Source organism: Miscanthus floridulus, chromosome 16, assembly GCF_019320115.1.
Source record: "Miscanthus floridulus cultivar M001 chromosome 16, ASM1932011v1, whole genome shotgun sequence".
NCBI lineage: Eukaryota > Viridiplantae > Streptophyta > Magnoliopsida > Poales > Poaceae > Miscanthus > Miscanthus floridulus.
The window spans coordinates 28,084,201-28,106,090 of NC_089595.1; the positions used below are offsets into that span (position 1 = coordinate 28,084,201).

General features: G+C 40.8%; 2 protein-coding genes, 1 long non-coding RNA gene and 1 pseudogene across 3 annotated transcripts; 3 read left to right on the plus strand and 1 right to left on the minus strand.

The window, feature by feature from the left end:
• The first annotated feature begins 6,791 nt into the window (after positions 1-6,791).
• On the plus strand, positions 6,792-9,608 carry LOC136510474 (uncharacterized). The gene is made up of 8 exons (XM_066504904.1): positions 6,792-6,861; positions 7,219-7,261; positions 7,425-7,496; positions 7,595-7,674; positions 8,037-8,103; positions 8,303-8,380; positions 8,490-8,673; positions 9,060-9,608. The coding sequence occupies exons 1-8, from the start codon at positions 6,840-6,842 to the stop codon at positions 9,606-9,608; spliced, it is 1,095 nt and encodes a 364-aa protein (XP_066361001.1). The 5' UTR covers positions 6,792-6,839.
• A 990-nt stretch (positions 9,609-10,598) lies between these two features.
• On the plus strand, positions 10,599-11,383 carry LOC136509844 (uncharacterized). Its single transcript, XR_010772555.1, has 3 exons — positions 10,599-10,696; positions 10,803-11,091; positions 11,180-11,383. It is a non-coding gene; the product is annotated as an uncharacterized lncRNA (long non-coding RNA).
• Positions 11,384-11,415: 32 nt separating this feature from the next.
• On the plus strand, positions 11,416-13,110 carry LOC136510475 (uncharacterized; annotated as a pseudogene).
• A 69-nt stretch (positions 13,111-13,179) lies between these two features.
• LOC136510477 (protein FAR1-RELATED SEQUENCE 5-like) lies at positions 13,180-15,660 on the minus strand. The gene is made up of 5 exons (XM_066504905.1): positions 15,492-15,660; positions 14,632-14,726; positions 13,992-14,503; positions 13,797-13,918; positions 13,180-13,397 (listed from the first exon to the last, which is right to left on the minus strand). The coding sequence occupies exons 1-5, from the start codon at positions 15,658-15,660 to the stop codon at positions 13,180-13,182; spliced, it is 1,116 nt and encodes a 371-aa protein (XP_066361002.1).
• Positions 15,661-21,890: the final 6,230 nt, after the last annotated feature.

Sequence of the window (21,890 nt, forward strand, 5' to 3'; positions counted from 1 at the left end):
GAAAATCCCTCGTGTAGTAAATTATATTTTTCTCTTCTTTCTCTCGTCGTTGCTATCGTCGTCGTCGTCGTCGTCACCGTTGCCGTTGCCATCTTGCTCCTCCAACGCCGCCGAGGGACCCCTAGGTAAGACCGCCATCCAAAATATTTTTCCACACTTCGTCTTCTTCTTTTAAAAGCGTAGTTTCGTCGGTTTTTGATCCAAAATATGTTCACTTATTTACATATTTGCTACTGATTTTGTTTTAGCCATAACTTCTCCGTTTTAACTCTAATTTGATCCGTTCAAATTGCGTTAGGTTCGTAATTTCATAATCCATGTGTTCATACTACTGTTCAGTATGTTTTTAACTTTTAAAATTCGTGATTAGATATAATCTATTATTCGATTAAAAGAAATCTTGTTTAAATCATATCTTCTGCGTCTTAGATCCGTTTTAGTTCATTCAAGTTGCGTTAGATTCATAGCGTCAAGATCTACACGTTAGTAATAGTGTTTATCATGTCACTAATATTGGAATTTCATGGTTTGAATCATATCTTAAATAACAATTATGCAACTGGATTTTATAAATAGAATATGATTTGTTTCACTTTAGTTTTATAAATCAAATCTAAATTTGACTTAAATTATAATCTCTATAAAATATCTTATATATGTTTTTATACCATTAAGACACATGAAGCTAATAGTTTTATGAGTAAATCTATCGATAGTTGTATCTTTTTAACCATAGCTCCGATTAGCGTGCTTTTTCGCGTCTGTATGTTCATAGTAAGACGTAGATTCGTTTTACAAACTTTTCATCTTAATTTGATGTTTGGTGTATTGTTCTAATTTAGATCTATTGTTTGCTTCGTGTATGATTGCATGGATGCCTGTGTGGTGTTTTATGATTACGTCCAGTCAGTGAGATATACGTGGTGACCAAGAAGGAGTATGTTGAAGATTAAAGCTTACCGAAGGATCGGTGTTTTAAGGCAAGTATAGCATGTGATCTTCCTTGTTGTCCTATACACTTTTAATTATTTAATTCATACTGCATGTGTCTACCTTGATTACCACTAAGGATTTCCTAGTACTTTGTTATCTTGTGCCTTGATACCTATGGGGTATTGCATTGGGTAGTATGATGCTAGTGCTCAACTACAACCATGATCTTGTAACTTGACTAATGGAATATGCAATAAACATTAAAAGATACTTTTTAGCAACATGGAACAAGGGGGCTAGAGCATTGGGCTGTTTTATGGTGCTCTAGATTTCTCTCCCTAAGGACTTATCTGTAAGTGATCATCTGGGACTTATAGTATAACTATGAGGGCTATATGGCTCTAGCTTTAGCTTAGTATGAGGACCTTTTCTAACTTGTTAGTGGTTACCTTTATTGGCGTAAGAATGACTTGACGAATCGAGTATAGGACAGCCTCTACTCTTATGTGTATAGCCGTGATGGAATTATGCCATTTGACAGGGGAGTTCCTACATCTGTTTGCCGAGTGAATCTAATGGCCCTAACTTGTTAGACGAACCTTTGAAAGGCTTCATAGTGAACCATGCCGACCTTCCTTGGTAGTGGGTCAAGAGGCTGATCATCTCGGACGAAAGGGTAAATCATGACTTATAGTAAAAGTGTACAACCTCTACAGAGTGTAAAACTGGTATATCAGCCGTGCTCACGGCCACGAGTGGCCTTGGAACATTTACGGAATAGATGATGAACACAGATGATACTGAAGATGAAGATGCTCACTAATGGTTAATTGTTTATGCTATTCATTATTCATGTTTACCTGATCATGTGTTTATGGGCTTAAGGTGAACATGTTGCTACTCAATTGCTAAAATCATAACTCATTAAAAGCTAATCACAGTTAAACCAGTGTCAGCCTTTTGAGCCTCATGAACCTCATGTTATATTTGTTGAGTACGACATGTACTTACGCTTGCTTTATTTTTAATTATTTGGATAAAAATCTCGGATGGGTAACAGATTGCTAGAGTTTGAAGAAATTAAGCTTATAATCAACCAGTCAGTTGTCCCTGTGGAACTGGAGTCTTCGCTTGAGGATCAGAGTTGTCTTTCCGCTGTCTATGCTCTGAGGTTATATTCTTTATACTAATACATTATGTATTTAAGCGTTGTCTATTGATATTACCCTTATTTGTAGCTATATGTGAGATTTGACTTCCTGGGGTTACATATGGTGTGTATCTGATTTTGTTCTTAAAACCGGGTGCTACACTCTCGCTCCATGCTATAAAAAGTGTGATTCTCGTTTTTCGAGGGGTCATACTTTATCAACTTTGACCAAATATATATAAGAAAATATAGATATTTATAGTGCATAATTAGTATCATTAGACGCATATGATTCGCTAAATATATTTTTCATAATAAATTTATTTAAAGATATAAATATTGCTAATATTTTCAATGTCCGCCAAAGAGATTCAAGAGAGGGAAAATGATCACCCGAATATATTTTCATAATAAATTGATTTAGAAACATAAATGTGAATACTACTCAATATAGTCAACTTGAACTACTTTAACGGAGACGGAAACCATAGTTGTATTCTTTTGTGAACGTAGTGAGTATTATACATTAGAAATATTAAATATTTTTGTATACATTCGTTAAACTTTAATATATTTGATATACTATATCACAAAGCGCTACGGACATAAAGTAAGCCGGTCATCAGGCTATCTCCAATAGGAGACCTATTGAGATACCCAAATCCAAAATGGATCTCCAGCAAGATACCTATAGCTCCAACAGAGTATCTCTATGGAAGACTCATTTTGGATGTCAGGAGAGGCATAATTTAAATCTGAGTATCTCTCTCCTAGAGGCCCATTTGTAAAAATGGGTTATCTTTTGAGTCGTGTTGTTGAAGAAGACCAAGAAAAAGTATCAAACATTTTGACTATAACGCTACCCAAAAGACAAATGAGCCCTTGTTTAGTTCCACCCCAAAATCCAAAAAGTTGCTACAGTATCTGTCACATCGAATGTTTGCGGCCCGTGCATGGAGCATTAAATGTAGACGAAAAGAAAAACTAATTGCATAGTTTAGTGGGAAATTGCGAGACGAACGTTTTAAGCCTAATTAGTCAATGTTTAGACACTATTTGCCAAATAAAAACGAAGATGCTACAGTAGCCCCAAAATCCAAATTTCACGAACTAAACAAGGGCTGAGTTTGAGTCACAAAACACTCTCAGTCCTAAAACAAAAGGTTCTGTCAAAGGGTCGGATAGGGTCGATGGGTGTCGGCATCGATCCTCGGGCCAATAAGCATGCAGACCTGGCTGTGTCAGGTCAGGTTTATTGCCCCGAGCCCCGGACGGTAGGCTGAGGCATTTTATTTCCGCGACAATAAAATGGAAAATAATTTAATACCTACTACGTTTCTTTAGATAAAGTTTTGATACCTAGGTCATGTTTAGTTTCAAAAAAATTTACCTTCTACAGTAAAAGAGCATGTTTGGATATATTTATAGAATACCAAATGTAGGCGAAAAAAAATTAATTGCACAGTTCTCGGCAAAATCGCGAGACGAATCTTTTAAGTCTAATTAGTCCATGAAAGCCTTAAGTGCTACAGTACCCACATGTGCTAATGACCGATTAATTAGTATCATTAGATTCGTCTCGCAGTTTCCTGATGGGTTCTGTATTTTTTTTATTAGTATCCAAAAACCCCTTCCAACACATCCGATGTGACACCCAAAAATTTTCACCTCTGTGTTTAGTTCACGAATTTTGGTAATTGGTACTGTAGCATTTGTTTTTATTTGGCAATTAGTATTCAATCATGGACTAATTAGGCTCGAAACGTTCGTCTCGCAATTTCCAACCAAACTGTGCAATCAGTTTTTTTTTCCGTCTACATTTAATGCTCCATACACGTATCGTAAGATTCAATGTAATGACTACTGCAGCATTTTTTGGGAAACTTTTTTTTTGAACTAAACAAGCCCTAAACACACCCATAGTAGAGTATAGCATAAGCCAAAAGGGACAGGCAAAACGCCAAAACCTACCTTCAATGATAGCGTGTTTGATGGGTGCAGATGCGTCGGGGTGGCCCGTGATAGCCTGATGGGTGCGTATGCGTGTGCGTGGCCCGTGACCAGCCGTCGATGCAGGGGACAGGAAGGGCTGTTTGGATGCTACATGCTACATTATACTGCTACAGAACTCATACTCCCCCATCCTAAAAAGAATGTTACATAGAGTTTAAGCCAGTCAATTTTTTTAAGTTTGACTATATTTATAGAAAATATTAGTAAAATTTATATTTCCAAATAAGTTTTTCTTTGAAAATATGTTACGCGATTCATATAATGATACTAATTATGCAATATAAATATTAATATGTTCATATATATATAATATTACTATATGGTACCTGGGTACTAAATAATTATTCAGTACCCAGCGTCTTATTGGCAGACAAATAGGCCCACAGCGCCTGCACCCCGCCGTTCAAGCTCACAGGCCCGGCCCACCAACGGACGAGCTCGATTGGTTTAGCAGCTCGGGAGCTCCCCAACCCAGATGCGGTTTCAATTTCCTCGCCCCCATCCGCTCGGTCTCTTCCCTTCCTACGTCGGCACCGCCCGTTCGCCCCCTCTCCGCTCGCCTGCTCCGGACCAACCCTCGCCGGCGCTCCTCCTCAAGCCACCTCCACCGGACCCCATCCGCTCGCCGCCGGTGTCGCCCCACAACCCACTGTCGCTGCCCTGCTTCGCATCCTTGAGGCCTTGAGGGGACGGAGACAGGACGCCGCCAGTCGCGCCTTGCCGCCGTTGGCCGCGGCCTGCTGCAGCTGCTTGAGGGTGTTGGAGCAGCAGACTTGCACGGCCACGGTAGTGTCCAGCAGCCGCAGCGCGCGGGAATACCACATCTTGGCCAGCAGACATTCAACGCCGAGCAAAGCTGCCGCGTCCCCTCCAGGTACCGGGACTTCACCTTGTCGTTGTGGTTCACATTTATAATTCTTGCATTTTAATTTCTTATTTTTGTTCCACCTGTTGGGTATTATTTTTCCACATTAATTTCCGATTTTTCTTCTTCCACCTGTGAGAGGTTCTTCCCCTCGAACGATGGCCACCAAGCATCCACCTCCATTTGCAGTAGCTCGCAGTTCCTCAAATCAATATTTGTAAATTTAAGCTGTATAGTATAGGAATGCGGTATTCTAAATAGATTCTGATTCAATGTCTTTAGATTCCGGTTGGAGCTGGTTGATAAGATGCTTGACACCCCCAAAAAGGATTGTTTTTTAGAGCACACAACAATGGTAAGTACATGTTTTTTTAGTGGCCTTTTTCATGTGTTGAAGCTGCTTTTCTCTCTAGGATGATGTTAATGTGATTATTCCCCATTTAGATACGAGGTCCCTCTGCGACAAGAAAAGGTTAATCTATTGCAATATGGAATTAGTTTTTTTCTAAATGAATAGACAAAACTAGGTACATTCATTTACAACTTATCTAATCTTGTTTATGATTCTTTTCTTTTTAAATTTATATGTAAATGATCTGATGCCTGGACACAATTAGAGAACAATTTAATATACATGTATTTCAATTTTGCTATCACAAATCACCAATATTCTTTCATTGCACTTTGGCTTGTCATTTTGTCAATTACCACTGTTCATCTTGTTATGAAAGCTCACAAGATTTTCAATTCTTTAAAAGCATCTACCTTGTCCTGCATTTAACAACGATCAATGGCACTTTCAATTGCACATGTATAAAGGATCAATGTTTTGCCATCTGCATCCATGTGAATATGTTTGAAGTTCTCCTCTGGCTGCCAAAAACGATCTGGATATCAAACCTTGATCTTTGCTCCCTCTGATTCCAAGTTGTTGTATGATCTCTGTTGTCAAATAGTCAATTTATTTAATCATCAATATGTCAACATTTGTGTAGATTGAGAACATAGAGTTAGTACTTCTGGATTCTTCATTGAAAACACATTTACATTGAGGGAGGATTTGATATTTATTATTAGAAAGCACATCATTTCTCTTCTACCTGTAACCTGCCTCCCTATACTAGTATTTCAGTTCATGCTAGCTTATAGAAATTGATACGTGGTTATATTCATGAATAATTGTGTGGAGCAGCTATTCTTATAGTGGCCATCTAGTGCTGCATTTTTAGTTGCCAAATATCTAAAATTTTTACAAATATTATCTTGCCACCTTATTATATCCGTTCTTTTCTGCAAGAGAGCAGCAGCTCCATGTTGTTCAAATTCTAGCATGCATGTTATATAGAGTTTTTTCATCACTTAGCCACGGCCAGTTGTTGCTCTTTCAGCTCTTTGTATGGTAGAATGCTTTTGTGCATTTGACAGATGTGTTGACTTATTATGTATTATTTATGCTTGTTGATAAATTTGCTCAGTCTATTGAACTAAAAGATTTGATCTTGCAAATTTTATCTGGCTAATTACAATGTTTTTTTTTGCAACAAAAGATTTGTGGCTTGAAATATGATTTGTGGCTTGAATAGGTTTCTATACACGCAAGGTATCTTTGTTTCTTGGTTTCTAGTACATGTTAATAGCATGCCCTTTAACTATGATATTTAATTTTTCTCCCAATATGACTTTTCTATATTAAGTTTCAGCTCCCTCTCCCATCCACTCGGTCTCCTTCCCTCCCTCTGCCGGCACCGCTCGTCCCTCCCTCTCTGTACCACCGCTGCTGCGCCGCTGGCCATCTATCCGCCATGCCTCCCACCATGCCGCCCCACAGCGCTGTGCCGCCGAACACACACATTGATTGCCGAGCTTGCATCATTTTGGATGGAGCCGCCCGGTCCCTCAGGTTTCCTTTACCCTCCTTATTCATGCATCTCGCTTTGATGCCCCATTAAGGTAGTGTCAAATTTGCTTGACTATTTAGATTCCCTGATATGGTTACTGTTTGTTAAAGAATGATTAATGTGTTTCCATTTCATTTTTTATTTTCTCTTTTATTTTAGTTTTGGTAAGCATTATGCAGATATAATTCTTGAACATCCTGTTGAACTTCATTAATTCATTATGCGATGATCTAATTGGTTTCTTACAACCATACACATGGATTCAGCTTTGCATTGTGTTTTTAGATCATACACGTATGTTTTTACTTATGGCGTGATTATAGTTTCATAAATCAATTCTATTTATTCTGCATTTGCAGAGGATGCCCATGTCAAAAAAGGCCCTGGTTCGTCAACTAAAAGGTTCTTTTTTTTATTTCCCCATTATGTTTTACTTATCTTATTTTAGACATTCACATTGAGTCAGCACTTGCAACTACATTGTTACATGGATTGAGTTTGTAATTTTAAGTTATAGACTATACGAGTGCAGTATTCTAATTAGATTCTGACTCAATGTCTTCAGATTCCGGTTGGAGCTAGTTGATAAGATGTCTGACAACCCAAAAAGGCTTGTATTTGAGAGCACTCAACAGCGGTCAGTACATGCTTTTTTTTTTATTTTAGTAGCCTTTTTCATGTGTTGTACCTACTTTTCTCTGTACGATGATGCTAATGTGATCATTGCCCATTTAGGTATGAGGTCCCTTTGCGACAAGACGAGAGGTTACCCTCCTCTCCTGGTACAACCTCTGCATCGGCTCCACCAAATAGAGGTGCAAAGGGGAATGGTTGTACTATAATTTTAATCTGTTGCAGTATGGAGTTAGTATTTTACAAATGACTAGATAAAATTAGATATATTCATTTACAGCTTATATGATCTTGTTTATGAATTTTTTATTTATATTTATATGATCTGATGTATGTACACATAATTAGAGAATAATTTAATATTCATGGATTTTAAATTTTGCTATCTTAAATTTCCATTATTCTTTTCATTCCACTTCGGCTTGTCCTTTTGTTAATTAACACTTTTCATCTTATTCTGAAAGCTCACAAGATTTTTCTATTCTTTAAAATCATCTACCTTTGTTGTTTATTATTTTCCTTGTCTGGTCCTTTTGGTATTCAGATGCAAGGCATTCCCCTTCTAAGAATCCTGCGGTAGCACCTACTTCCCGTGACCACTCTCAGAGAAGGTATTGTTTTCTTACAATCTTGTGTACCAAATTTCCCACCAATCATAATCGTCTGAGGCATATCAGTGTACTCTTCCAATTTGTATATTATGTACTAACATGCTACACAAAAATCTCCTTATATCTCCTATTTAACCATACCCCTGGTTTTATTTTTTCCCCAAAAGTTCATGGATCATTTTTTTCTATTTGTTTGTAGGACTCATGCTGCTCAGCGTACTGTGGATAGGGTCCCGTGTAACCTTAAGAGGGTGGTTTTTGAGAGCTCGCAGGAGAGGTTCATACGTGTTTCAATTTATTATAATTCTATTTATTTCCAAGAATCACCGATTAATGTTAATTCTTAGTCTGTTGTTAAAGTTTATCTGTTCGTGGCCTTTTTTTAGGTTTGAGCATCATATTCGACGAGAGCATGTGTTGCCTTCTAGAGCTGGTCATGACAGTGACGACGACGACTTCATGCCCATTCCCAACACCCGTTCATCCTCACACATCGACAAATCTAAGGATGTTGGTCTGAGGAAAACTAGGCAAACACGAGCAGGATTGTCGACCGGTGCATGTACAGAGGTGTATACCATTTATTTACTTCTGCACTTTCTTTTCATAAGAGTTATCATTCTAAAGCTCCTCTTCGTATGTATCACTAGTTTGTTTTTTCCTTCAATATACCACAAATCTACTCTCATATCTTTGTTGCCAAATCTCTACTTTTCTATACCTGTTTTGCTTTCTACTACCCCTGCAATTTTTTTTTCAACTACACTACCCCTGCATTAGTTTATCATTCCTACATCCCTTTCCCCAATTATTAGTTTTTTTAGAAATCTGTCTTCTTCTCGACTACCCATGCATCAGTTTATCATTTCTACAATGCTTCTCATAATTCCGAGTGTCTCTTCTTTTTTATCCATTCTTGTCCTTACTATTTCTAAAATTCTTGTTATTTGTCCCAGGCAAGACAAAGGAAAAAGAGAGCTACCAGCCGTTCTTCCATTGTAAATGTTCGGTGCAATCCCAGAGATGTTATTTTCACCACTAACTTGTTGAACCCACAACAATATGCTGCTATCGAAGCTGATGGGTTTGGTCATTTGCTGAGAAAGAAGATTGATGCTGTAGAGAACAAGAATCTGCTAACTTGGCTATTAGACCACACTGACCCTGATCGTATGCTAATTAGGATTGGTACAGGCAAGGTCCTTCCGATCACCCCACAAATAATTAGCATGGTTCTTGGTTTGCCTATACGTGGTGAAAACTTCAAGCAATACTCATGGATGGAAGGTATCATATTTCGTCAGCAGCTTATCTCTGATCTTAACCAAAGTCTCACTGAAGATTGTGACATACATATATCAAACCTGCAACAAGAGATCTTAAAGGGAAATGTGAACCCCCTCATGAAGAGATGCTTCTTCATGATACTTTGCAACAGGCTTCTACTTCCTAGCAGCAGTAACACCATTGGTTCAGTTGACATCAAGAGGACAATGGATCACTAATTGTTCGGAGTTGTTGATTGGTCCCAGGCTGTATTCAATGATCTCCAGATAGCTGTTCGCAGCTGGCACGATCGTGACAAAAATCAACTCACTCAAAACATATATGGCTGTGCCATTTTCCTACTAGTAAATTTCTTTTCATCCATCCATCTTTTTATTTATTTTTTGCAGCTTTCCTACCACCTAACAATGTATGGTTGTGCCAATTTTTTCACCCTTCTTTTTTGTCAACAGGTATACTATCTCGACAACATTGACCACCCTGTCTCATTGGTGGACCGGACTTTGACTCCACGCCTCACCTTTTATGATAATGCTCTAATAGATCGCTTAAATGTTGCTGATACAACTATAACCACTCAGGGTGCACATACTTTTGGTGTCCAACCTGTGAGTCAGCTATCTTATCTGTTATATTCCTTTTCTTTTTTACAACCATATTATTAAGAAGCATGTTTTCTTCACTTCAATGCTATCTCTAACAGTTCAAGCCATGGAGTACCACCTGCTATGCTGCTGCAGATGTCCGTGGTGCTCCCTGTCATAACATAAATGTTCTTGCGGTAGGAATACCCAATTTAGACAGCCCACGCCTCCTGGATTTGTTATTTGAGCCGCTAGATGATCTGACTGGCTCGCATAGAGAGAGAGAGTACGGGGTTTCTTTTCTGAGTTTGATCACACACTCTCTCAGAACAAAAGGTCCATTGAGAATTCTATTGCAAACATTGTGAGAGCCCAGTTTTGGTTAGCTGATCAATTTCGTCCATTCATTCATGAACTCGTGGCATCACAAACCCGGGACACCAACGTTCCAGGTGACACTTCTAGGACAATGCATACACGCAACGATCATGGTACCCGTGAATCAGCCCATTGTACTCCGCCTTCAATGCCAGGCAAACTCTTGCTTTAGTTGATAAATTTGTTATCTCACCCTGTGTCTTATTGCTACGTATCAAATATAGTCACACATTTTTTCCATTTATGCCCAGGTCATGAGATTTATTCTCATGGTAGCTTTGTTTCTGCTGGTACTTTACTTCGGAGCCAGATTGATGAACAATCACCCGTTCGCAACACTCCAGGTATTGTCTACTTCCCCGATTGCATGTTTTTTATCTCCATTTTTTGCTATTTCTATTTGTTTTGTTATGTCATTTTCATTATGTTTCATGTCTTCTACATTTGTAGGTCCTAGTTCATTTAACCCCACTTCACCGACAGGCCCATTTGGCTCCCCTGTTCATTGTGTAGTTTCACCCCCTGACATTTCTGAGGACTTACCTCGTCCATCAACTGCACCGATGTGCACCTCTTCAAAAGATGTTTTTGGTGCACCCCTCATAGTTTGTTTTTCCTCATATTTTCGACTATTGTTCCATTGTGCTAACTGCATCATTTTTTTACTATCCTTTATTATGATTTCTCTTGACTGATACTTCAGTTTTCTCACATGCTCCTAACTCTTTTCCCACCTCAGGTATGTCCACGGCCTCCTTTTCATGTTTATAATTTAGTTCTTACAGTAAACTGAAATTATATATTTTATTTCCTTTTCGTCCACACAGGTTCCTTCATTGTCACAAATGATCCTACTGTTCATCCTAACAGTCCAGTTCACACTCCGATTATGGCTCCAGTACGAAGCACCACCTCGGAAGATGGCAGCCCAACACCTTCTCCACACGGTTACCATGCTATTCTTTTTTGTTTCATAGTTTTCCCTCAATTTTATGTCTACCATTTTTCATCCTATGTACTTTCAGCCTATGGGTTCGATTATTCCCCACTTTTTCTGTCAACAATGGACCAATCAGGCCATCAACAATCATCGTCTATTGTGACCAGCCGTACAGATGTGAGTCCGTCTAACGTTCTTCCAAAACTCATTCCACCCTTCTTTTTAAATTAACAACTAAATTACATTTATACAACATCTATCATTTCCTTAGTTTCAATATTCCTGAGGTGGCATCTGTTACTAGTTTCTTGATTTTTCTCTTTTTGGTAGACTAAGTTGGTACAAAATGATCCTCCTTTACATAGAGGCTGAATTATTCATGTAAGTGCACCTATCTGTTAATTCAATAACATTAGTTTTGTATACATGCTTGTGTTTTTGGCACCATCCTGTATGCTGTTAGATAACATTTTACTGCCACAAGTCACTGGTTTTCTGATTCATCTAAAAAGGGATACCTTTTGTCTTGTACTTAGTGCACAGTCATTTTCATTGACATGTCAATGTCGACAGCACCCTTCATTTGATTTTGAACTTGTAAACCAATTTTCTAATACTATTCTACTGTTTTTATTTGAACATTCAATTATTTGTCCACCATACCTTATTTCATTTTCCTATTTGTTATTCAGTTAGTCATGTATGTCTCAATTCCAATTTCAATGTCAGCCCCTCTTTTGATTTTTAACATGCACACTATTATTTCATTGCTATTTTACTGACTTAGCTTCTTGTTCTCTCAATAAATCTAAAGTCTTTTATTTTGATTTTTAAATTATATTGATCGAGAATCTTATCTTTTCTTTTTTTCTTCTTTTAGCCACAAGGCTTCTCTTATACTAAAACTATTCCTACTTCATCTGCCTCCCACCATTCCCGTTCTGAGCATAACTCTCCTTATGCTCCTGAACTTCCTTAAGCATGCAGTAACAAAACAATCAGAAAAGACACCACTTCTGCATTAAAGTGGCCGATTCTAGATGATCTGCCTATGTTCAAGTTTCCTGGAAAGAGACTAACCAAGAAGCCATCCAAATTTTATTCACCCTTCAAGCATGGCATTCTGTCTCGTCCTCCACCCAATTTAGAGTTTTCTTTGCGTATGCATGCCTTCCTTTGTGCAGATGACTCTCCATTGAAAAGGTTCATTCTGATTTCATTTTCAAGCTTTCATTCTTTTCCTTCCATACTCCAGAATGCTTATTGAATTCCATTCAGGAAAACTTTGATGCACTTTGGGACAGAGTCATTGATGGATGCATTTGTCAAATGCATAGATGAAGATGACTTTAATGTTCGTCATGAATGCCATGGGTTCAGAATATTCCTACAACCTCTTGTCTCGGTACGTCTCCCTCATTTTTCAAACTAATCATTTCAAATTTTATTTTTTGATTACAACATTGATAACAATCCAATCATACTATATAGGATATTCTTAAGTCAGACTCCTTCGGTATTCACAAAACTCAGCCTCAGTGCAGCCAGGACATTGTACTAGAAACTATCAAGCGATGCCTCCCCACGACTGACTTACAAAAGGCAAAGATGGTATGTGTATCACGAGTACATTTTTTTTCTTTCTTGCTTTTATCGCAGTAGTATACTGCTAAAATCATATTTCTTTCGTATACACATCTTGCAGATATTTCTACCGGTGCAATGCTGTTTTCTTTCCCACAAAACATTTCTTCATAATAAAATTAATGCTTTCGCTGCGTTGTGTAGAAGCCATTCTTCCACAATATTCACCTTTGAAATACGCGGGGATATACCTGCTGCGTTGATCATAAAGGCTCTGAAGTGCACTATTTTTTCTAGATTAAATTATGTTATTAGTTCCTTCCATGCCTCCTCGAACTCTCCTGGTGTTAGTGGATGGTTTAGCACAGAATTAAATTTTTCCTTGAAGTCTTCTTTCTCATACATGCTATACAATTCATTCAGGTTGGCTGATAGCTTGTTGACTACATGCCACCTGCATATTTTGTGAGTTGTCCCTGGAAACTCCTTCTTGATTGCTGCTTCCATTGCTGAATCTTGGTCTGCAAGTTTTGTTTCACATGCTTTCATTTAAATCATGAAAATTGACAGTATATCACGAAACCACATTACACTTGGTTATTCCAAGCAACTAAATTTATCATATAAATAACCTTATGCAAAATATAAAAAATTGGACACCTGTCAGAATACATCTTATTTGGTTTTTCCCATGCATTTTTTAAATGCTCTGAAAACCCACTCAAATGTTTTCGTTGTTTCATCTCCGAGTAGTGCACATCCAAAAACAATGTTATGGAGGTGATGGTCAGAGCCAACAAACATAGCCAGTGGTTTATCATAAACATTTGTTTTATAGGTTGTATCAAATGACATTGCATCTCCAAAATCTACATATTCCCCTTGCATGCTGGCATGACTCCAAAATATGCTATGTATACATCCATTCAAGTCAACCTTTGCCTCCGAGCGGAATTGGGGGTTTTCTGCCTCACAGTCTTTGAAGAATTCTAGCAGCTTGTTGACGTCATTTGCATGCTCCGCCCTCATATTAGCCGTCTTTCTGCAGGTTAGTCATACATAAGCTCATCACATATCGACAAGAATTGAAAAATATATTATGTTTTACCACTCACCGGTTTTCCAAATCTCTATCTGTCATCGCTATAGTCTCCTCACCTCCATGCATATCTCTTAATATGTTTCTAATGCTATGGTTAGGAACATCATTTGATTGTAAGTCATCAACATATTCTAGAAGCAAAGGATTCTTGTACTTGTGTGCCCTCATCTGTTTTGTTTCTGTAGGTTTTGGGAGCAACACGTGGTTATGGTTCAGTCTAACATCTGTAATCTCTGCAAATTCTTCACTATTTTCTTTGTCACGTCTAAACTTTAGCTTGATGAATGCCAGGCATGATGTCTTCTTTGTTGTCTTGCCCCTGACATGTTTTGCCTCGTTCCCCTTGTAGTATTTACCTATTCCATAATTATTGCACCTTAAGTACCTAGTATAATCTGTTTTGTTAGCCTTCTTTGGCTGGAAACCTGCCTTCTCAGCATATGTACAGTAGAATTTATGTGCTTCATCCTCTGTTTTGAAGCACATACCCACTCTAGGAATCAAAGCTTGGTCCAAGTTTTCTTTCTGTTTAAAAAAATAATTCTCATAACCATTTCAGAATTATATGCTTACCATTTACACTACTGAAACAAATAGCCTATTTTTAAGATCTACTCAACTCAAATTACCGGCAAGGCCAATATTACACTTACATGGCTGTATTTATGCTCTTCTTCTGGTGTCACAATCACTGATGGGTCAACAGTTGCAGGTGGTGAGAACAAAGTTATGCTACATCCTTGTTGACCTGAATGAGAATAAAGCTTAAAATGTATGAAGTTGTACAAACCTTGAAATGGAATAACCAAGCACTAACCCTCGGTTTGGCAGCATGCTTGCGGTGTGTGGTTTCCTTCGGTGCTTCTTTCATTTGATCCATTCCCCTAGATTCCTTGATTTTCACCAACCAGTAAAGAATCGACAAAGTTGCATCTTGTCACCTCTTCAACAGCGACACCCTCTTCGTTCATCTCTGCAACACATCTATTCTTTCCTACTTCATCAAATTGCAGCCTTCTCGTTGCCATCCTTATTCATAGATCAACAAATGTTTAAGAAGCTGCTAGATGGGCTGACTTTTTTATTTTTTAGTCTTTTTTTTGAAATTTTTTCACAAATATGTCCCTGGAGTTAAGATTTTAAAATCTAGACCCTTAGAGCTTACACGTCACATCTCGGCGCCAGCTCTTGGGCTCGAAGCCGACGTGGCGGTGATTTAGCAGGCATCTCGGCACCGGTAGCCCTGGTGCCGAGCTCAGCGCCAGGGTTACTAGCGCCAAGCCTGTCTTACGTATGGGCCCCAATCCTTTCTCTCTTCCTCTCCCTCTCTCTCGCGCACCTCCCTCGCCTCACCCGACCAGCGCACCGCTGCTGTTGGACGCGCCCTCTCCCTCCCCTGGCCGCTCGCGCTCATGTGCCCTCGCCCTCGCCCGCGCCTGGCTGCCCACGCCCAACCGCCTGAGCCCGCACCCACGCCTTGCCACGCCCTGGGCCTACGCCCGGCCACCCTCACCTGCGCCGGCACTGCACCTGCACCGGTCCCCACGCGCGCATCGCACCCTCGCCTCGCCCGATGTGCCGCCCGTGCCTATGGTCGCCTTGGCCGCGCTCCGCTGCGCCGGCGACGTGCCCGCCGTGTCGTGGCCGCACCGTCGTCCTCGGCCACGCCCACGCCATGCCATGGCCACACCACCGTCCTCGGCCGCACCCCCGCCGGCCCTGGCACCTACAGCGCCTGGCTGTGCCACCGCCGGCCTGGCTCGTCGGCCTGACCCACGCCCGGCATTCGCTACGACTCTGTCGATGTCCGTGACTCTGTTGTCGGACAGGTAAAAATTGTGAATTTGCAATGTGCGTATTTAGTTAGCTTTGATTGTAGTGTAGTAGTTTTGGCATTTATTATTTACTAGTTAATATGATGACTCAGGTAGTTGATTTAGTTAGTGATCTAGTGAGATAGATATGTAGATAGATAGAAACATAGATACATAGGTACATAGATATAGTTAGATAGCTACTTAGATATGTAGTTATATATTTAGTTAAGTAAATAGGATCTAGCTATTTAGTGAGTACAATGTATCTATGTATGTAGTTATTATCTTATTTACTTAGTTTGTAGTTAGAAAGTACTTGTTAGGTACTATCTATCGTCTAATTTGGACTAAAGGACATGTGTTTTGTTATGTGTTTGAAATAGATGGACAACCTAGTGACCATTTATCATGGAGGCACCGTTGAAAGCGATCGCTATGGATATGTTGAGTTTGTTGACATGCAAAGCGTGCCTGTGCTATTCAATAAGAAGCCATCGTTTAGTGAGATGGTTGCAAGGGCTCAGGAGGAGCTGCATTGCCTTGGCGATGATGATGATGATGGCATTGCAGTTGAGGGTGTACTGCACCTAGGTTCTCCTCCCAACATCCTTAGGCGAATGATCCCAATTGGATGTATGGATCAGTGGGAGAACTATGTGAGATCGGCAATGAAGAGCCAGCTACAATGTTTGGATGTGGTTGTGCGTCGGGTATTAGTTGATCCCATCCCTCATAGGGTTTCCCCACCAATGGGTCAATAGGCACACTTCGACCCTCCGGTCCTAGAACCTGATATGGATGTGGATGTTGCACCTATAGTTCCTGATGCTCAATCTGCCCCAATGAGCTAGTTGGAGATGCTTGTCATACTCATGATGTTGTGGCAGATCCTCCTCATGAGATCCCTTTGACACAGAATCATCCGAGTGTCTTATCTGCATGGTTATTGGGAGCTTACCCCCTTCCTTACATCCATTTCTTTCATTCTTTCCTCAATTTTCTACTTATGTTGTAGTAGACATTCCTAACAATGTGGATGTGCCCAATGTTGCTACGCAAGTGCTCTGTGGAGATGGATTCTGTGGATCCAATAGTGTTGAAATTATGAATGATTCGAAGCCATATGAGATGGCAAGGGCTCTTGATTCTGATGATGATCGCCCTATTGGAGAGCTGACAGAGAGTGATGTTGAGATGTTGAGGCGTATCTTTCTCAGCCGCCGTGATCCAAGAGTTCACGAGTTCAGCGATCTTGCTCATTCCGATCAGGCGTGTGTAGAAGGACGTGATGATGAGCTCCTAGAAGCTTCTAAGGTCAGCCCTAACATGGTCATTGAGAATGGGAGGGTGTTCAAGGACCTCCCTGCATTGAAGAGGTGGTTGCAGGTGTTTGCAGTGATACGAAAGAGACCTTACAAGGTCTTGCATTCATATGCGGAGCGCCGTTACACAGTTGTGTGTGACAAGGAACGCTGCCCATGGAGGGTTTGTGCAAGGAAGCAAAAGGTCACCGGAAAGTGGAAGATCATAAAAGTTGTCAGGCCACATAATTGTGCTGACCATGAGCTAATACTGAAGCATCGGCAGTTGACATCTACCCTCATTGCCAAGCGGTTGATGGGAATATTGCAGGGAGAACCTAACATGAAGGTTAGGACAATTATCAGGACCGTTGAGGCGTTGTATGGTGGTTATGTGATAACTTATGGTAAAGCTTGGAGGGCTAAGCAGCGAGCGTGGAAGATGATATATGGGGACTAGGAGGATGGGTACGAGTAGCTGCCAGTGCTTTTTAATGCAATCAAAGCGGTGAATCTTGGCATGCATTATGAGTACATCCCAAAACCAAATGCATGGAAGGATGGGAGGCAAATATTCTTTCATGCTTTCTGGTGCTTCCCTCAGTGTGTCAAGGCCTTTAGGCACTATCGTCCTGTCTTCTCCATTGATGGTACATTCTTGATTGGCAAATACCAGGGCACACTTCTTATAGCCATATCCTATGACGCAAACAACAAGTTGGTTCCTTTGGCATTTGCTTTGGTTAAGAAGGAGAACAATGACAGTTGGGGATGGTTCTTAAGGCTAGTCCAGATACATGTGGTAGGGCCTGGCAGGGAGGTTGGCATCATATCTGATAGGCACTAGGGCATACTTAATGCCGTGCGAGAGTAGATAGAGGGGTATGCACCTTTGCACCATTGTTGGTGTATTTGGCACCTTGCCGAGAATCTACTCTGGAAGGATGGTGTGAAGGATAACTTTGATATGTTCTAGGAGGCTGCTTGATAGCTTGAGGACAAGTACTTTTAGAAAAAGTTGGAGCAGGTCAGAACCGCATCAAATGCAGAAGGTAGACAATGGCTCACAGGTTTGATGAGGGATTTGGAGAAACGGACAAGAGCTCACGACGATGGTAGATGGAGGTACAAGTTTTAGTGCAGCAACATGGCGGAGTCATTCAATAAGTTGCTATTGGGGATACGTGGTATGCCTGTGAATGCAACCGTTCAATTCACCTTCTACAAGCTTGTTGCTTGGTTCAACGATAGACATGCCCATGCATTGAAGTTGCGGAGTGATGGAGAGATATGGGCTTCGAAACCAAAGGCACACCTAGAGAAGGCAAATGAAAGGGCTGGCACACATGAGGTTACATGCTTTGACCATGCCATAGGGACTTATCAGGTCGAGCATAGGGGCGGTACAACGTCCGACGGTGAGGTCTAAGAGTCGAGGATACATGTGGCTATCCTCCAAAATTTCATATGCACTTGTGGTAAACCAAGACAGTACCACTTTCTATGTTCCCATTTGGTGGTAGCAGTTAGACATCACAACTATAATATCGAGAGCAGGATACCTCATGAGTTCAGTGTCGACACGCTTGTGCACACATGGAGCCCCCGCTTCATGCCTTTTTGGGACCCTAGAGAGTGGCCTATATATGATGGGCTAAAGTACATTGTGGATCCATCTTACCATTGGAACAAGCGTGGATCATGGAAGAGGACGAGGCACAGGATGGTTATGGATTAGATACCCGGAAGAACGAGGTATGGGAGAGGAACCCCATTTCTTACTAACCCCAAGCAGTACAAGTGTGGCAAGTGTGGTAGACTTGGCCATAATTCACGCAGTTGCCATTGGCAGATTAGTGAGGTGCGACTATTGGTTGTTTTCATTATTTTAGATTTGTCGTATTCATTTAATTAATTATGCATGTAATTGTGTCAATTACTTGTACATTTCTAAGTTCATGTTTCATTGTATATTGAATTTCTAATTCATTGGTTTTTTGTAGGATGGCGCAATTCCACCTGCTCGACCCGACATACGAGACAACCCACCGAGGATGTCTCATAGTGCAGGGGCAGGTAATAATCTATACATTTTGTTCAAATTTTGGTGAGCGTACATGTGTTCATGAAGTGATAGGAGACTATGTTTTATTCCATGTAGGACCTTCTGCTCCTTCGTCCTAGAACCCACAATGGGTTCTTGGACATGCAGTACAACGACAGGTACACTCCTTACCTACAGAGAGCTGGCCTAGATGTCATCTCTTTTTAGGTTCATCGTGGGTTGCCCAAGTTCAACTCAGCAACCATAACTATGTTGGTTGACAGGTATTATCGTCAATCATTGCCTCCATTCATGGCCATTTGTTCATGCACTTGCCTTTTTGACATGTAATCTTGATTTGTCTAAAATGTAGGTGGTGATCGGAGACTCACAGCTTCCACCTACCTTTTGTGGAGATGACAGTCACACTCCAGGACTGTTAGAAGATGCTAGGCCTAAGGATTCATAGCAACGCAGTCACCGGGTAGTGCAGGTCAGAAGGCTAGAGAGCATAAGTAGAGGCCTTCCTTGGGCGTGAGGTTGGTGAGCAAGGGGCTCGCACTTCTAGAGTTCTCATCTCCTAGCTCCAGCAAGACTTCGCACAGTGCCCCGAGGAAGCAGATGAGGAGACAGTTGGGTACCACTACAGGGCATGGATCCTACACCTGTTTGCCTACGTTCTCTTTCTCGATGCCATGGGTGACACTGTGTCATGGATGTGGGTCCACTACCTCAGTGACTAGGACCAGGCAGGTCAGTACAACTAGGGCTCTGTGGTCTTGGGTTTTCTTTACCGGCAACTTTACGAGGGGTGTCATCAGACTTCATCCACACCGTCACTTGGTGGATGTGTGTACCTGCTTCAGTTGTGGATGTGGGCTCGTCTACCAGTTGGCCGTCCTGAGGTTCTGGCTCCTCCTGAGTGGTTCCCAGGCCAGCCACCACGTCGGCAGCCGATGTGGGCGTACCTTTGGAACTTGGTTAGGGTTCCGCATGTGAGGTTATAGCGAGCATACATTGAGTTAGTGAACGAGCTAGACATGCTCACATTGTCTAGTGTAAGTAAATTTTATTTACTATGCTGGTTTGAAATGGTTTAGTATACCATCTAACATCTTGTTTGGACATGTTGCAGGTGGAGTGGGAGCCGTACGATGGAGAGGGGGCACTTCCTTTTCATTTGAGCAACATGTGTGGGTTCGATGATGACTTCTATAGGATGAGGTGCCCTCTAATCTGTTTCTGTGTTGTCGAGTTTTACCTACCAGATAGAGTTGCACGCTAATTTGGAGTGAGACAACTTTGGCCAACGGCTCCGTTCTCGACTGGCGTTGACTTACACAAGTAAGTGTTTTGCTATTTCAAATGTCTCATGATGGTCCATTTCCACTAATATGGTGACATGTACATGGATTCAAGTTACGATGACATACGTGCAGGTTGGATCATCAGAAGAACAGAAAGATATTTGACTGAGAGAAGCACCACCAGTACTACATTGAGCAATGGGAGGAGATGCATGACAACGTGGATGAGAACGACGAGCCGCACACAAACCATGAGTTTAGGTAGTACCAAGCTTGGTATCAATGTGCGACACGTTGCAGGCTAAGGGTATAGTGGACAGAAGATGATTACACTGACATCGAGTCCTCCGACGTTGAAGACACGACGTACGACCAATCTACTCATGTAGGAAGGTAGGTGGAGGCAGGACCAATCTTGGACAGAGTGGTAAGTCAATTGCCTTATTTTTCTACATTAAGTTGCATACCAATACATTATGCATTAAATGTATGTATTTTAGTTAGTGCCACCTTCGAGCCGTAGCATCCTTAAAATACGTTAGATTGTTGTACAAAAGAACACAAAACCTATTGCTATCTGTTTAGAAGTATTATCACTGAGAACTTTGTTGTGGTTGCAGGACAGACACGACGCAAGACATTGAGAAGTATTATCCTTAAAATACATGAGAAGTATTATCCTTAAAATACACTCAAATGCTCCATTGAAGACATTGAGCGCTATCGTCCGAGAGTCAGGGACGACGACACGCGTAGCTTCCTAGATGTAAGATTCAAAATATTCTTTCAAACATATTATTAATACATTAGATTCTTTTGGTTAACATAATTTTGTACAACAGAGGCTGTCACGTCGGCTACGCCATGCGACTGCTCATTGTGGTTGTAGGACAGACACGATGCAAGACGTGTACGTTCCTTCTATTGGCAGAGGAGGCTTAGGTTCCTCTAGCCAAGCAGCTACAGGAGATGAGGACGACGACGACGTGGACCAGAGGCACGAGGAGCTTGGCCCCTCTCAGCTCCAGGATACTCCCTCGACTCAGCCTACACAGCGTCCAGGCACTAGGTGACGCCATCCACATGACCCTTACACTCTGGTACTAGCGCTCTTGGTCACAAGGGTAAGGGTAAGACTAGGAGGCAGTGAGGGTTTGTGGTAGATGTTAGTATATACTATTATGGATTTTGTAGTTACTTTTGTGTAACTATTTGGGACTGTATGGACTTTGTGGATTATTTGGACTATGCAGGACATGTTATGTTGATTGTGATGTTCGTTGTGGTTGCATTGTACTCTTTGGACGATTAAATGTTTGGATTATATTATGATGTGACAGTCCTAAAACAAGGGAAACTCTTGTGAATTTTTTTTGTGAATCATTAATTATACTACACTACTAAAAAGGCACAAATGTAGTACACAGATTCAATGTAACTTCA